The 15,390-nt window shown below is 48.7% G+C and overlaps 1 protein-coding gene across 2 annotated transcripts in view; it reads right to left on the bottom strand.

The window, feature by feature from the left end:
• Positions 1-6,379: 6,379 nt before the first annotated feature.
• The window catches only part of Tex22 (testis expressed 22), a 12,590-nt gene continuing 3,579 nt past the window's right edge, over positions 6,380-15,390 (bottom strand). For both annotated transcript variants that reach the window (XM_028764526.1, XM_028764527.1), the window contains exon 3: positions 6,380-6,986. In XM_028764526.1, coding sequence (XP_028620359.1) covers positions 6,573-6,986 — 414 coding nt within the window. In that variant the 3' untranslated portion in view covers positions 6,380-6,572. The remainder of the gene's footprint in view (positions 6,987-15,390) is intronic.

The following is a 15,390-nucleotide window of genomic DNA, read 5'->3' as shown; positions in this document are numbered from 1 at the left end:
AAAATAAATAACTCTTTAAAAAAAAAAATCCTGGCTCAGGAAGTGGCACGGTGACCACATGGAATGACTCGCTAGGAATACCTTTCACAAGAGAGGCGCAGGGCAGGTAAAATCCAACAGACAAGAAAACGCAACAGGACAGAAGACTCCATCACGGGAGTGTGTTGCCATCTGGGATTCCTGCAACGTGGAGACAATGAGAGCTCAGATGCTCGGTGACAAAGCAAACCGGGAGGAAGACTCAGCCCCAGGGAACACCTCACGGGTCACAGCACACCTCAGAGGCCAACTGTTGAACTAGGAAGGGGAGAAAGGCTTCATGTCGTTTCAGGGAGACAAGACTATCAATGGAACCCATTCAGCTTGTCTTCTGAGTACCTCTTTGACACCACAGACAATGTCAGACACTAGAGGGTCACACAGTCTCTGCCCTGGGTAACTGACCACATAAAAGTGTGGAGAGAAGCAGTAAGTCACACGCATGGTGAGTGGTCTCAAGGCAATGTGATGACAAAGAGCAGAAAACAATGAGAAGGCACTGCTGTCCCGTGGGAGGTCAGGGAAAGCGGTATAGGAGGGTCCCCCATGCAGGTAGGCTGAGGTCCAGAGATGGGTGCGCGGGCCCGTATCTTGTTTCGGGTTTCTCTGGTGTTGTGGGATTTGGGTTTCACCTCTGTGTGATCTGTTGAAGACGATGCCCATGGCTGCCTTGCGGTGGAGGATGGGAGAGCCTCAACCTATGGCAGCTGGTCCCAGGGCCAGGAAATCAAAAATATTCAGAGTTAGACAGTCTTCCTGAAGCCTGGATGGGAGAGGTCTGTGCCATGTTCCAGCGCATCAACGTAAGTCACACAAGTCATCTGAGGGCTGTCTTATGTGTAGCTGAGCTTTAAGGATTATTGAGACCACTTTTAGAAAAAAATATCGCAGACATTAAAAAAAAAAAGCACCAAATGTGGTGGCAACCTCCTTTAATCTTTAATCTCAGCACTGAGAAGCAGAGGTAAGCAGATCTCTGTGAGTTCGAGATCAGGCTGGTCTACATAGTGAGTTCTAGATCAGCCAGCAAGAGATACAGTGACTATCTCTTAATCCAGTCCTCCCCAAAAAGGAGCATTCCTTCCTCCATGGTCTCAGCCGGGCTGTGGAGTGGAACTAGCCTGAGCCTGCCAGACAAGCTGTGTTTTCTGGGGATGGAGAACTGAAGTAGTGGACTCATCCATGTCTTTGGGACCCAGAGATCATGACTGAGTCCCAGATGTCAGATTTTTTACGCTGTTTGATTTTGGTTTTGCTTTGATCTGACTATACCTGTGTCCTGGTTCTTCCCTGGAATAAGAAAGTATTTCACTTATTTTATTACAGCAGCCCACAACAAAGAAACTTTGGATTTTTAAAGAGAAATCTTTAAAAAAAATCTTTAAAGTATTGAAATTTTAAAAGACTGTGGGACTTTTAAAGATATGCAGTATATTAGCATGAACTTGAGGACAAACAAGGAAGATGATGTTTTGTGTGTGTTTGTGTGTCAGCTTGGCAGCGGGTCGATTGTGGGGTTTTCTGGGTTTTTGCTTTTCAACCTAAAACTAGAGTCATCTGGAAAGAACCTTCACTGAGGAATCGCTCCATCAGATTGGCCAGCAGACATGTCATTAATGATTGGTATAGGAGGGCCCAGCCCACTGGGGGATAGGGCCACCCTTGGGAGGTGAGGCTCACTTGTATAAGAAAGCAGACATAGCAAGCCACGAAACACAGCAAGCCATGAAACAGAGCAAGCTGGTCAACAGTACCCATGTTGGCTCCTGACTCCAGGTTCCAACTTTGAGTTTCTACCCTAGCCTTCCTTGATAATGGATTATAAACTAAAATAAACCCTTCCTTCTCTCTCCCCTTGCCCCCTCAAAAATAGAAAATCAACCTCCCCCCTGCCCCAGCAACACTTGAAGTTTAGAGAAACAGTTCTTAAGAAGAAAATATAACCTACAGGTTTTTACCCAGATTTTCTTACATAGATAAAGCCCTTAAGAAAACATTTTTCAGGCCAGGCAGTGGTGACGCACGCCTTTAATCCTAGCACTTGGGAGGCAGAGGCAGGTGGATTCCTGAGTTCGAGAGTTCGAGGCTAGCCTGGTCTACAGAGTGAGTTCCAGGACAGCCAGGGCTACACAGAGAAACCCTGTCTCGAAAAACAAAAAAACAAAAACAAAAAACAAGAAAAGAAAAAAAAAAGAAAACATTTTCAGTTATACAAGAACAGGAGAAAGTTCTTTAAAAACTCTAGTGGCCAGGGGCTGGAGAGAAGGCTCATCAGTTAAGAGCACTAGCTGCTTTTGCAGAGGACCCAAGTTCATTTCCCAGCAACCACATGGCAGCTCACAACTGCCTGTAACTCAGTTCCAGATGAATCATGGCACCAGGCACAAATGTGGTGTACATAGCTGTGCATGCGGGCAAAATACCCATACACATAATAAAAATCAATCTCAAAAAAAAAAACAAAACAAAACTCGATTGGCTAAAAGCCAGAAGAGGCATGACCAAGAAGCCTTAACACTACATAAAGGAGACCTGAGAGCCAGAGAAATATAGTCCTCCCCAGGGAAGAGCACACAATTGGTTATCCAATACCAAATGGTTAGCCCTGAAAGCATGATACGAGTAGCTTATATTTAGAAATATACACATGTATCTACATACATATATGCATGTAACGACAATCAGTGCAAAAAGAGGCCATGAATCTGGAAGAAAGCAAGGTGTGATGGATGGGGGAATTAGAGAAGGAGAAGGGCAGGAGGAAAACATGCAATTATAACATCAAAGAGGAAAAACTCTTAACTGGCCAGGTGTGGTGACACACAGCTGGAACCCCAGCACTTAAGGCCAGCCTGGGTCATGTGAAACCCCATGTGAAAGAAACAAAAATAAAAACTCAGGGGCCCGGAGAGACAGCTCGGCACCTGCCACCCTTGCAGGAGACTGTGGCTCAGATGCCAGCACCCATGTGGCTTTGTACAACTATAAGTCCGGTCTCCAGGAACCAGGTGTTCCCTTCTGGCCTCCTTGGGCACTTCAGTTCATGGTGCACATACATCAGGTCAGACACTTACACGCATCATACAAAAGAATCAAAACTCAGAAGGCAACCTTAATTTCAGCTAATAAATGCAGAACAAATAGTGCAAGCGGCCCGAGTTCTGGAGGTAAGCTGACTAGAGGCGGTCGGAACAAGAGGTGGAGAGCGGGAATGGAAGGGGAATCTAGTGGATCTTGCTTATGTGAACTTGCCGTGGGAAGGCCAGGGCAGAGCAGACAGGGAAGGCCCGTGGCACTCAATACGGAACCAAACACCAGTGCCGTCTACGTTGGGAAACAAATGGTGCGTATCCCTTGATGCGCTTATGGTTTCTAAATATAATCTTACAACTTGTTTGAGACACGGTCTCACTGTGTAGCCCAGGCTAGCCTCGAATTTGCATCAGTCTTTCTCTTTTCTTTCTTTCTTTCTTTCTTTCTTTCTTTCTTTCTTTCTTTCTTTTTTTTTCGAGACAGGGTTTCTCTGTGTAGCCCTGGCTGTCCTAGAACTCACTCTGTAGACCAGGCTGGCCTCAAACTCAGAAATCCCCCTGCCTCTGCCTCCCAAGTGCTGGGATTAAAGGCGTGCACCACCACTGCCCGGCGCATCAGTCTTTCTGCTGCTGCCTTCTGTGTGCTCGGACTATAGGCATGCCCCACCACACCTGGCATTTAGTATCTTTTCATTGCTTTTTCCAGCATAAATATTACTTTTATCCTTAGCATAAATATCTTTAAGCATGTGAGCAGAAGCTCTATACTTCAGACTCATCATCATTGTACTGCCTGTTAGTCCCAGAAGTAGCTGGAATGACTACCTGATGTTAAGAGTGGTCAACTGTGTGTTTTTAAAAATCCTTTATTATTTTTGAGCAAGAGTTTTTGCAAAGCCAATGAAGTCATTTCTTGTGAGGCGGCATGCACAGACAGCTGTGAACTACATCTCCCAGGTACCCCAGCAGCCCTGGGTCAGCTGCTGGAAAGGCCTCCTTCTGCTTCAGGTATCCAGAGTCTCCTCTGCAACACCTTCCGAGTTGGAGTACCAGGATGAGAAAGTCAAGTGACCTGTGAGACCCCATGGCTGTGGCTAGCTCAATAACACTCACACCTGCCCAACCTCACCTGCCTCCCCTTGACTGAGGTGCCCAGGACCTCTGTGCTCAATCTAAGATGAGCCAACCTGTCTGCTTGCCCTAGTCTCCCTCAGAGGCCTCCCCGCCTCCCTACACCCTTTTCTGTCCTGAGTTTTCCCAGTGGAGCACCCTGGACATAAATGTTGGTGGGGATCTATCCCATACACCTTAGCAGCACCTGGCTCTCTGTTCTCCATAGGCCAACAGCACCCTGGAGAAGGTGTCATGCTCCCCTCCCAACAGGGGGATCTTGTGACTGTGCAGATGGGGCACAGGAAATGATGTTGACGACATCTGAACTTAGAGCTAGGAGATTTTCCGGGTCATTTGGGTAGACCCTTAGTAGTCTCAAGAGACCATAACCATAGGGGCTGAGAAAGGGGAGACGAAGGGTGAACACAGAGCCAGACCTGCCATCCAACTTACCCCAGGCAGCAGCGAAAAGCAAACTGAAGGTACAGCCCTGCCTACGACCTGATCCTAGTGCAGAGGCCCACTATGGACTGCTATAGAACCCAACGGACCCACATTCTTTTAAAACACTAAACTTGGGACGATTAGTTGCAGCAGCCACTGGAAACTATGCATCGTGTATTTGGTCACCAGCACTGTCTCCAGGCACTGCTAACAGTTCCAACACTGTGCTTCGTTCCCTTGTAAATCCACTGGCCTTGCAGCTGGTGCCTCAGCTCCCACAGGTGGCCAGTGGGTAGGGGCCAGCTCTGGGCCTCAGGCCTGATACTGTAAATGATGTGGTTTGTGTTGCTGGGACGGGGAAGAGTCTACAAGGAGCTGACCGTCTCAGTCTCCATCCACCTGCAGACTCAGCAGGTGCCCAGGCAAGCGCACACAATGAGGGGAGGCCCTGTCAGCCCTCTGCCATGAGTAGGGGTGGAATCACGTGGGGTCATTTAAAGCCACGTCGAGCTGACATGCACCCAGCACATGGCACCTGTGTGGTGACCTGTGACTTTAATTTGCTTGCATTAACAGGACTCAAGTGTACCTTCTTGTCTGGCACAGGCCTTACTAAGCCCACCGCATGCTGTGCTCCATGTCATCTTCAAACCCCTGGGGAGGTGGGAGGGTCATAATATGGCCCAACAGACTCCTTAGGACTATCCCTGCTTTAGTCCTCCTGGCACCATGCTCTGCCTTCCCTTAATATCCTGAGAGACACAGAAGCACAGGATGAACAAAAGTAGTATCAGGGGACGACTGGGAATGGATGTTCAGTAGGGTGGTGAAGGCAGACTTCCTGGAGGAGGAGGGATTTCACTGAGTCTTAGGAAGGAAGGTAGGGAAGCAAGAACAGAGAATTCAAGCTAGCTAGGAACCCAGTGTCAAGCATGGGCAACTTTATGCGTTAGTAATGGGCTCTGAGCAGTTGGTGCAACACTACCCAGCTGGCTGATTCCTTCAAGGCCCCATGTACAGGCCTGAATCATGCCTGCACTTGAACCGATCATCCATCACTTCCTCTTGACTCAAAAAATCCCCTGTACCCAGCCCCACTCACACATAAACCCAGGCCACCACTACCAGTCTCTGAGTCTGGGGTATCCGTCCATAACCACCCTGACAGATTAGGGCTGCTACCCCTCCTTTTCCTGTCTCTCCTCCAGCTTCATGTCCCCAGAATGTGACAGGTTATCACCCCAGGCCTAAACCCTCTGTGGGATCCCCAACCTCAAGATGACCCGAAACATAACTGAAGAGCCAGGACTCCCTCTGTTACCACAAACCTGCACAGAGCACACTGCCTTCCTAGCTCTGTCCAACTTTCAGTGCACTGTCTGGAACGAGCTCAGCTGCCCGGAAGCCTCCCTGTGTCTAGGCCCTCACTAGGTCCCTTTCTTCCAGCTGTCCCGCCGTGGTCCCACCACCATATCTCCAAGGTCATACATACCATCTGGGCCTTGAGGCTGAGTCCCGGATGGTTCATGATGTGAACACCGCACTGGAGGAACAAACATGGCAGGAGACTCAGCGCCTCCTCAAGCAGAAGCTCAGTAACGGAACTAGTAAAGCAGTGGGCGGCCATGAACTAGGGTATTGGGGGCACTCCTGCCCCTGCAGAGGTCCACAAGTCTGGTCACCAGTATGCCTCGCTGGGCAGGGGCTCTTTTGGAAGGCTTTCCCTGACTCACTCCCTTGCATGGCTCTCTCATAGTTCCCAGCTGGGTTCCTAGGGACGGGAGCTCGCCTCGGTCCTGAGACCTTTGTCCTGAGCTATTTGTCCTCTGTGGGTTGGTTCAAGACCGCAGTGAGACCCAAAGAGGGCACAGGGGGTACCGAGGTCATTCTCCACCAAAAAGAAAGGCAACGGACAACATAACACTGGCTGAGCGGAGCTCCTTCTTAGGAGTGGGGCAACTTTGAGGTCTGGACCTCAAAGATCTCATTCTTCCAAAGGGACGAATTCCGGGCCAAGAAGTCCTGGAAGGCATTGGAGCACTCTGAAGATTCTAGAGGGTGAGAGATGAGTACATCTCTCTCTATACCCTCAGACATCAACTCCGCCACCATCTGTGTGATGTCCTGCGTGGGACCAACCGTATTTTCAAAGGCCTGGAGGGGAGGGGTTGGGACAGACTGGGTCAGTGGGGAGGGTTCAGCATGCTGGCCCTCGAGGAGCAGGCCCGACAGGTCTCTGGATGGGGCCCTGGCCGTATTTGTCCTCTCCTGCTTATGCAGCATGGCCAGGCGCCTGCGCTCATCGATGCTGATATTCCAGCGGCTACCTGGGCGCCTGTGCTCCTGAGGCTCACACACCTGCGGGGAGAGAGCGACAGGTGCTCCTTTCAAACGTGGTCACCCCCGAACTCAGGTCCTCAGATCTGTATGGCAAGGATTTTACCAAGCGAGCTATGCCTCTGGCCCCGGTTTGTTCATTTTTGAGACAGGGTCTCATGATAAAGCCCCAGCTCTGCTTCAGGGCGAGCTCCTGGTGAGGGAAGCAGTGTAGACATGTAGGGCTCTCACAGTAGCCCTATGTGGAACACTCTTGCACTGGGATACCTGTGTATGTCATGGGCCCCATGATATGTTGTTAATAGTTACCACTGCATCTGCCTCCAGATGCAGGCCTTAGAGTGGTGCTGGTAAGGTACTTCAGTGTGGAACGTAGGGTTGGTCCCAAGGTATAACAAAGCTAACCTGTTGTGTGTCCCCAGAAAGTCAAGTTTTAGAGAGCAACCCCAGGCATCCTTCCTCTTTAAGAGGCCTAGAAAGGAATCCTAAAGGCTGGTTCGGTTACCAAGACCAACAAAAATAACAAATAAATTGTCTCTAAATAGATTTAGGAGGAAATTTGACACTATAAACCTTCATAAACAAATTAAAAACCAGCATGAGGTGGGGAGGGGAATCAGCCAGCGCCATACAGGAGACTGGAAGGTGGTGACAGACAATAAAGCCAGCAGAGGCTTATAGGGAAAGCCCACGTAGGGCAGCCAGAGGATGCCCCTGCCCAGGTGGGTGGCCCATGGAATTCCTTCCAGATTTCCCACTAAGAGGACGTACCTAGCTAACCTCTGGATAGAGGGATGAGACAATTCCAAGTGAAAGACCTCCATACTCAAAAAAATCTTGAAAGAATTAACACACAACAAGTAGATGGTTTCACTTGTGGGTACAGAGCCAGATGTTAAAGCTGTGACTCTGGAATGTGTGCACACACCCATGTCCACACAGCGGCGTCATTCGCTTGCTCGGAACATGGATGCCATTCCCTGTAGAGGGAAGGATCCTCTCAGACAATGCAGCATTACTCACTCCAGAAGAAAGGAAGGGCATTTGGGGCTGGGGAGGTGGCCCAGAAGTTAACAGTGTATTCTGCTCTTGCAGGGGACCTGGGTTCAGTTCCTACCACCCATGTCAGACAGCATACATCTGCCTAACTCCAAGGGACCTGACATCCTTTGACCTGCATGCACATAAAGTCATACGCACATAGGAATACCCCCCACACACACACACATCACACACACACATATCACAAACACACACACACATATCACAAACACACCATACACATCACACACATATCACACACACACACATCACACACACACACATCACACACATACATATCACACACACATATCACACATACACATCACACACACACATATCACACACACACATCACACACACATCACACACACACACTTATATGGGTGAATGTGAACCCAGAGGGCACTGCTTGGTGAAAGAGCAGCCCTCAGTGCACACAGCCCACAAGCCTATGACCCCGCTGGCTTAGGAACTGGCAAATGCAGTCTCACCGAGACAGAAAGGAGAACGGTGCCTCTGGGGACTGGGAATGGAAAGAGAGATGCTTAATGCAGATAATGGAGACTCTTAAAGTGGAAAAGCCCTGGGAATCTGCTTCACCGAAATGAGAACATACTCAGCAAGAGGCTGGGTAGGTAGGCTCCATGAAAGAACATACGCTTGCCACATACACGGCCCCGTGTCTATCCCCAGAACCAACACACACACACACACACACACACACACACACACACAGAGATGGTTTTGATGGCAAAAGCAGGAGAAAGATAAGTGAGCTCTTGGTTCCAAGACAGATACAAAGAACCACAGAGTTGATGGTCTAATACGTCAAGGAGGGCACCCTGCAGGTCCTCCAAGAGTCCTCATAAGCCAGGCTTAGGGATGTGTGTCCCACCAAATTTACAGGCCAATGTCTTCCCCTTCACAGTGCTAGAGCAAGGGGTCATGTCCTCAGCACGTCAGCAAGGAATGCAGAGAGAGTGCACTCACGCCTCACACATTAAAACACAGAGACAGGCAACTTCTGTGAGCCAGGCTGTGCGCCTGCTCCAATCTGTTAGGGACCTGGGCTTGTCCTGCCAGCCTCCAGAACTGAGAAGCACCATTCCAGACCACCTAAGCTATGGTCGTTTGCTATGGCAACCCCAAACTGATGGCGGCCCCAAAAGGGGGCACATCAGTGTTCCTGATCCCTTCTCTTTAGAGATCTCTAGCTTTCAGAAGTTTGAGACAATACACTTCTGTTGTCTGAATCAGGAAAAAGGAGAGGTGGAAGTCCACAGCCCCTCCTCCCATTCTGCAGCCTAGCTTACTCTATTTCTCCCTGCCCCGGTCCACAGAAGTGCTTTTCTGTTGAAAGGCAGAGGCCTGGAACCACTGAAAACAAGATACCTACCAGACCATGCCCCAACAAAGCCAACGGTTAACAAGGGCCACGCGAACACCTTCACACTCAAAGTCACCCGTGTCTTCGCAAGCCCAAGGGAAAGACAGAGCTTCTAGCTACTAGTTTCTTTAGAAACAATCGAGAGATCCCAGGCCTCTGCTATCGATGAGGCCCACAGTTGTAGGAATACAGAGAACATGAAACAGGAGCAGAAGCGTGTGGAGGGGGACCTCGAGAGGACAGGAATGACCTTGGACACGGAACGTGTGGCTTGGCAAGATGGAGACTCAGTGGGAGGCTAGTCCAGAGCTGGTCCCATTCTTAACCCACTTTGTGTGGCAGAACCGCACACCTCCCTGTCACCCTGTGCTGTCACAGTACTTTTTGTTGGGGTAGCTTCTGATGTGACACTGTCTGACAGAACATGTGCTCTACACCTGGCACATGGACCTGAGGCCACACACCAGGCCCCCTTGTGTTTATGTGGCAAGTTCAGGGACAGCAGGAAAGAAGACCTTTGAGGGTAAGAGACACTCCTAGGACGTCCAACTCAACCACCCCTTTCTCAGAGCAAGAGAAGGGAAGACGTAAGTTCAGTATCCATTTGGAGATCATAATCCCATAGCATTACCACCACAAGCACTGATACAAGGCTTGAAAGCAAAGCACCTCAGCAAAGAGAAAACAAACAAAAACAAACAAACAAACAAACAAACTAGGAGACCATGAGAAAGCCAGAGAATCATTTCTGTTGGATCAACTTGCAATGAGACGCAAAAAGAGAACCCAAAGACACATCCAGACAAACGCGCACACATCCTGTCCCCAGAGACAGAGGAAGCAGCCTTGGCAGAATGTGTTGTGCTGACATTTCAGAACTTTGGCAAGAGGGAAAAGATCTTAAAGGTTTTCTGGAGCTGACGTCGAAGAGATGGCTCAGTGGTTAAGAGCGCTCGGGGTCAGTTCCCAGCACCTGCATAGTGGTTCACAACTGTCTGTTAACTCCAGTTCCAAGAGATACAGGCTTTCTTCCGGCTTGCACAGGTGACAGGCACATGCACAGTGCACAGACATACACACAGGCAAAACAGTCATACATATAAAATACATAAATCTTAAAAAAAAAACTTGTAAAGATAAAACTGGCACAGGGGTGGTGTTACACACTGGCGCCTAGCAACACACAGAAAAACCAGAGCACGCAGAGAGAATCAGAAACCTGCATGGTCTATGGTGTCACATGAGAGCACTGGAGGCTAATAGACAGAGGCTCTAAAAAGCCAGAAGGAAATTTTTTCCTAACCAAAGTGCTGAACAAGTGTGCAAGGTCATTTCCACACTTTTGAGTCTCTCCGTCTCTCTCTCTCTCTCTCTCTCTCTCTCTCTCTCTCTCTCTCTGTGTGTGTGTGTGTGTGTGTGTGTGTGTGTGTTTTTCTCAGACAGGGTTTCTCTGTATGACCTTGGTGGTCCTGGAACTCTTTAGACCTGTTATGGAACTCAAAGATCCGCATGTCTCAGCCCCCTGAGTGCTGGGCTAAAGGTGTGCCCACCACTGCCTGGCACCTGTGAGTCTTTAAGGTCCTACAACGTCCACACCCTGTGAGTCCTTTAGAATGAAGTGGCTAGATGGTATGCTCTGGAAGTAAACAGAGAAACAGAAAACTCAAGGGCCCAGGAAACAGGGACTCCTAAGACAGACAAGGGAGGTCTGCATGGGGCCCTGAAGATAGCAGACCAGCTGCAATAGGAAAGCCAGGACAACTCCTGCCTGGGAGAAAATGGGGCTTCCAGATGATCTGATGTACTAAGAGGAGTCCCAGACATGGTAGAAGGTTCAGGAAAGGATCGTCAACCTCAATTTTTATCTCCAAGGAAAGGCAAAAGGGTGAACAAGAAAAGAAGCATCAAAGAGCCGGGGAGATGGCTCAAATGTGGGCTAGGAACAGTGCTTGCTGCTCTTGCAGAGGACCCAGGTTCGATTCCTAGCACCCACAGGGTAACTCACAACCATTTGTAGCAGCAGTTCCAGGGACGCAGCAGGCACATGTGTACTGCGCACACATCTGTAGTGCACATATGTGTGTAGTGCACATTTGTGTGTAGTGTACATACGTGTGTAGTGCGCATACCTCATCCAAGCAAAGCATTCCTGTACATAAGGCAACATAGACCTTAAAGAAGAAGAAACCGGGTGTAACAGTGCACCCAGTATCCGAGAGGCAGATCTCTGTGAGTTTAAGGCTAACCCAGTCTACAAAGTGAGTTTCAGGACAATCAGAACTGACTGTACACAGAGAGATTCTGGCTTGAAAAACCAAAAATATAAAAAATAAAGAAGCAGTTTTAAAGAGAAGAAGGAACATCACACTGTTTCCATGCCTCAGCTGTGGTGACGCTAACCTTGTCACACTGGAGCCAAGCATGCTAGCACATGCCTGTAATCCCAGCATATCTGACATAGAAGCAGGGGATCTCTGTGAGTGCCAGACTAGCCAGGGTTGCCTAATGAAACCTTGTCTCACAAAAGAAAAAGTCGTAATGATGCTAGAAGCAGGTGTAAGAAGCATGATTTGGGGCTGAGAAATGGCTCATATGAAGACGAGTTCAGATCCCCAGCAGCAGGCAGACACTGAGTGCAGCAAAGCCCGGAAAGGCAGAAACAGGAGAGCATTAGAGGCTTGCTAGCCAGCCTGTCTGGCAGAACCACTGACTTACCTGTGTTCAGGGACAAAAGATAAGGTAGGCAGCAACAGAGGAAAAAAACATCTGTCATTGACCTCTGGCCTGTGCATGCACACACAAACACTCATAGACACATACATAAATGTACAAACATACACATAAGCATGCATACATACATACAATGTGCACATGCATAATCATGCATACACACAAACACACATACGTGCACACATACAAACAAGCACATATGTACACACGCAAAAATGCACACATATACATACACAGTCATACCCACATGCATACATACATACATATATACAAACATAAATACATACATACATACATACATACATACATACATACACAGGCAACCACAGAACACATGCGTACACACAAACATGCACAAGTGTGCAGGCACACATACAAACAAAACATTTATGTATTTTATGTAGATGAGCATTCTGTCTTCATACATACCAGAATAGGGAACCAACTTCCATTACAGATGGTTGTGAGCCACCATGTGGTTGCTGGGATTTGAACTCAGGACCTCTGGAAGAGCAGTCGGTGCTCTTAGCCACTGAGCCACCTCTCCAGTCCAGCAGCAAGTACTCTTAATCATCAAGACATCTCTAGCAGCCCCACTCCCACCATCACCACTCAACTTTGAAAACAGTTCTCACTGCTGTTTCGTTTTGTAGATAGAGGCATGTGCCTAGGCTGCTCCTCACCTCACAGCCCTGCCTCAGCACTCAAGCACTGGGGAATCACAGGCAGAGGCTGATACGCTGGCTTTCTCACGTCTAACCATCTCTCCAATGATATTCAATGATAGAATACCATAAACATGTCTTGCAGACTGTCATTTAACATTGTCTATCTCTGCCTGTGCTATACTTTTTAAATCTGTTGCCTTTTTCCTTTGGGATTTTATGTTGGGACTAAGAAAAAGCATTTCTCCTTTGGGAGTCTAAATACAGTTTCTTCCAAAGCAGTTTCGGGTTGAGTTTGGTGTACTTGCACATGTGGCGAAAAGGTACGGCTGTATTCCGTTACCGTCCTGAAAATGGTCAGCCAATCAGCCCAACGCTGGTTGAAAACCTTTTACTACTGGTTCGAAATTCCATGGCAAGCAGAAATTAACCCCTTAGAGTTACTTGGGGTCCAACTTCTCAGCATTTGTCTGGAATGGCAGGTACAGCTTTCCTGATTCCGCCACCGGCTTTCTGAACTAGGGTTTAGGGATGGTGAAGCCTTGTTCTTGGGTGTTTAAACATGCTGCTTGGCTTCTTTTCAGAGGAAAGCTTCAGACACCTTTGCTTTTCAGCCAGTATGTTCGTGAGCACAGGAGTGAGAGATGGCTCCTGCTTCCTCGCTCGTTTGTGACACAGGTCTCGCTACACAGTCCTGGCGGGCCTGGATCCCGTCACGCTTCCCCGTGGGAGCAGAGCAGTGGCCCTGCCTTGGATTCTGACCCCGACTGCACCCTTCTGCCTTGCCCCAGTTTACCCGTCCACGTGCTTCCTTGTCTGTGCGTTCTGAGATCACGCTCCGGCTGTTTGAGACGAGCTCTCTGAATCGCCGTGAGAGACTCTTGATGGGAAAGTTCTGTTTATCTTTTCATTCTCCTTTATGCCAGAGATTCTTTTCTTCGCATTAAGTTAAAAGTAGAGCGTTGGGGCTGGAGAGATGGCTCAGAGGTTAAGAGTACTTACTGCTCTCCCGCAGGACCTGAGTTAGGTTCCCAGCACCTATACGGCGGCTCACAACTCCCTGTACCTCCAGTTCCAGGGGATTCTAACTACCTCTTCTGGCCTCTATGGCCTCCTGCACACACATGGTACACATAAGCTCCCTCAGGATCACACAGTAATGACTTATGCTAGCTGTGGTGACACTTGTGATTCTAGTGTCTGGAAGGCTGAGGCATAAGGATTATGGATAAGCTCAAGGCCGATGTGGGCTTTGAGAGCCTGTCTCACAAACCTAAATAAAACAGAATGTTATTTCCTGTCGGCATGCATGCACTGCCCTTGTCTGTAATGACCTTCTGCGGCAATGGATAAGGCGGTCCCTGTGCTCTCTCCCCAGTACTTGTCAATCATCTCTGGCCCTCTGCACATCCCCTATGAAGGTGCTCGGCAGACAGTCCTTCTGTTTACCTTGCTTGAGCCCTACCTACAGACATTATTTATTTATTTATTTATTTATTTATTTATTTATTATTTATTTGGAGACAGGGGTTCTCTGTGTAGCCCTGGCTGTCCTGGAACTCATTCTATAGACCAGGCTGGCCTTGAACTCAAGAGATCTGCCTGACGGTGTCTCCCCAGTGCTGGGATTAAAGGCATGGGCCACCACTGTCTGGCCAAGGGCCTTACGGACATTTAAATTGTTACATAAAGAGCCAGCCTCCAGAGTGGAAGTACCCAGTGACTATCATCTCCTGGCAGTTATCCCAACTCTCACACATACAAAGTAAGGGGTGACCGGTGTAATTTCCTCCACAAAAACAAAAGATGGGAACAGTAGAACACTTATATTCCCAGGATAGACCATAAGAGTCTTAGCAGCTTCTGACCTCCCCCTCCCTTCCATTCTCTCACTGGGGGAAGCCAGTGCCTGGCTGCCTGCCTGTGTAAGGGTCCTGGGCTACCCTATGGAGCTCACCCAAAAGGGAGCCTGTGAGGGTCTGGAGCCTCTCAACAATGTCTCCTCACTCCCTGCCACTGACTTACCCTGTGGATGGGAGCTCTGTAGAGCAGCTTCCATCCTTGACTGAACTCTTGACCATGACCTCCTGAGACCAAACAAGAGCCACCTAGGCAAAGCACATGGCCCAGAGACATGGGCTACAGCCGTAATACCTGAACTTGTGAGGTGGTGGCAGGAGAATCGGGAGTTCAAGGTGGTCATTGGTTTAAATAGTCAAAGCCAGCCTGGGCTACGGGAGACTTTGTTTCAAAAACCCCAACCCAAAACCAATGCCCCTCCTCCCAAACGGGGGTACCGCTTAACTATTTTAGGGCAAACTGGCAGGCTTAAAACATTATCTGTGTCCACCCAGGAACATGATCTGGTTCCGTAGGAGAGCTTGATGATTGTATCTGGCAAAACTTCCAGTGTTCCTCGTAAAGGGGAGCGCATAATTAGAAGGCCCTCACGACTTCTGCTGCCAAGGTGAATGGGATCTTTTCATGATGTTTCCTGGTTTAGTGCATTGAGACACATAAGTCACAGTAGTCGTATAACCAATCTCTCTCTCTCTCTCTCTCTCTCTCTCTCTCTCTCTCTCTCTCTCTCTCTCTCTCT

The sequence above is a fragment of the Grammomys surdaster genome, unplaced genomic scaffold, assembly GCF_004785775.1.
Source record: "Grammomys surdaster isolate TR1022 unplaced genomic scaffold, NIH_TR_1.0 144, whole genome shotgun sequence".
NCBI lineage: Eukaryota > Metazoa > Chordata > Mammalia > Rodentia > Muridae > Grammomys > Grammomys surdaster.
Note: the sequence above shows the minus strand (reverse complement) of the source record. Positions and strands in the feature narration are given on the sequence as shown.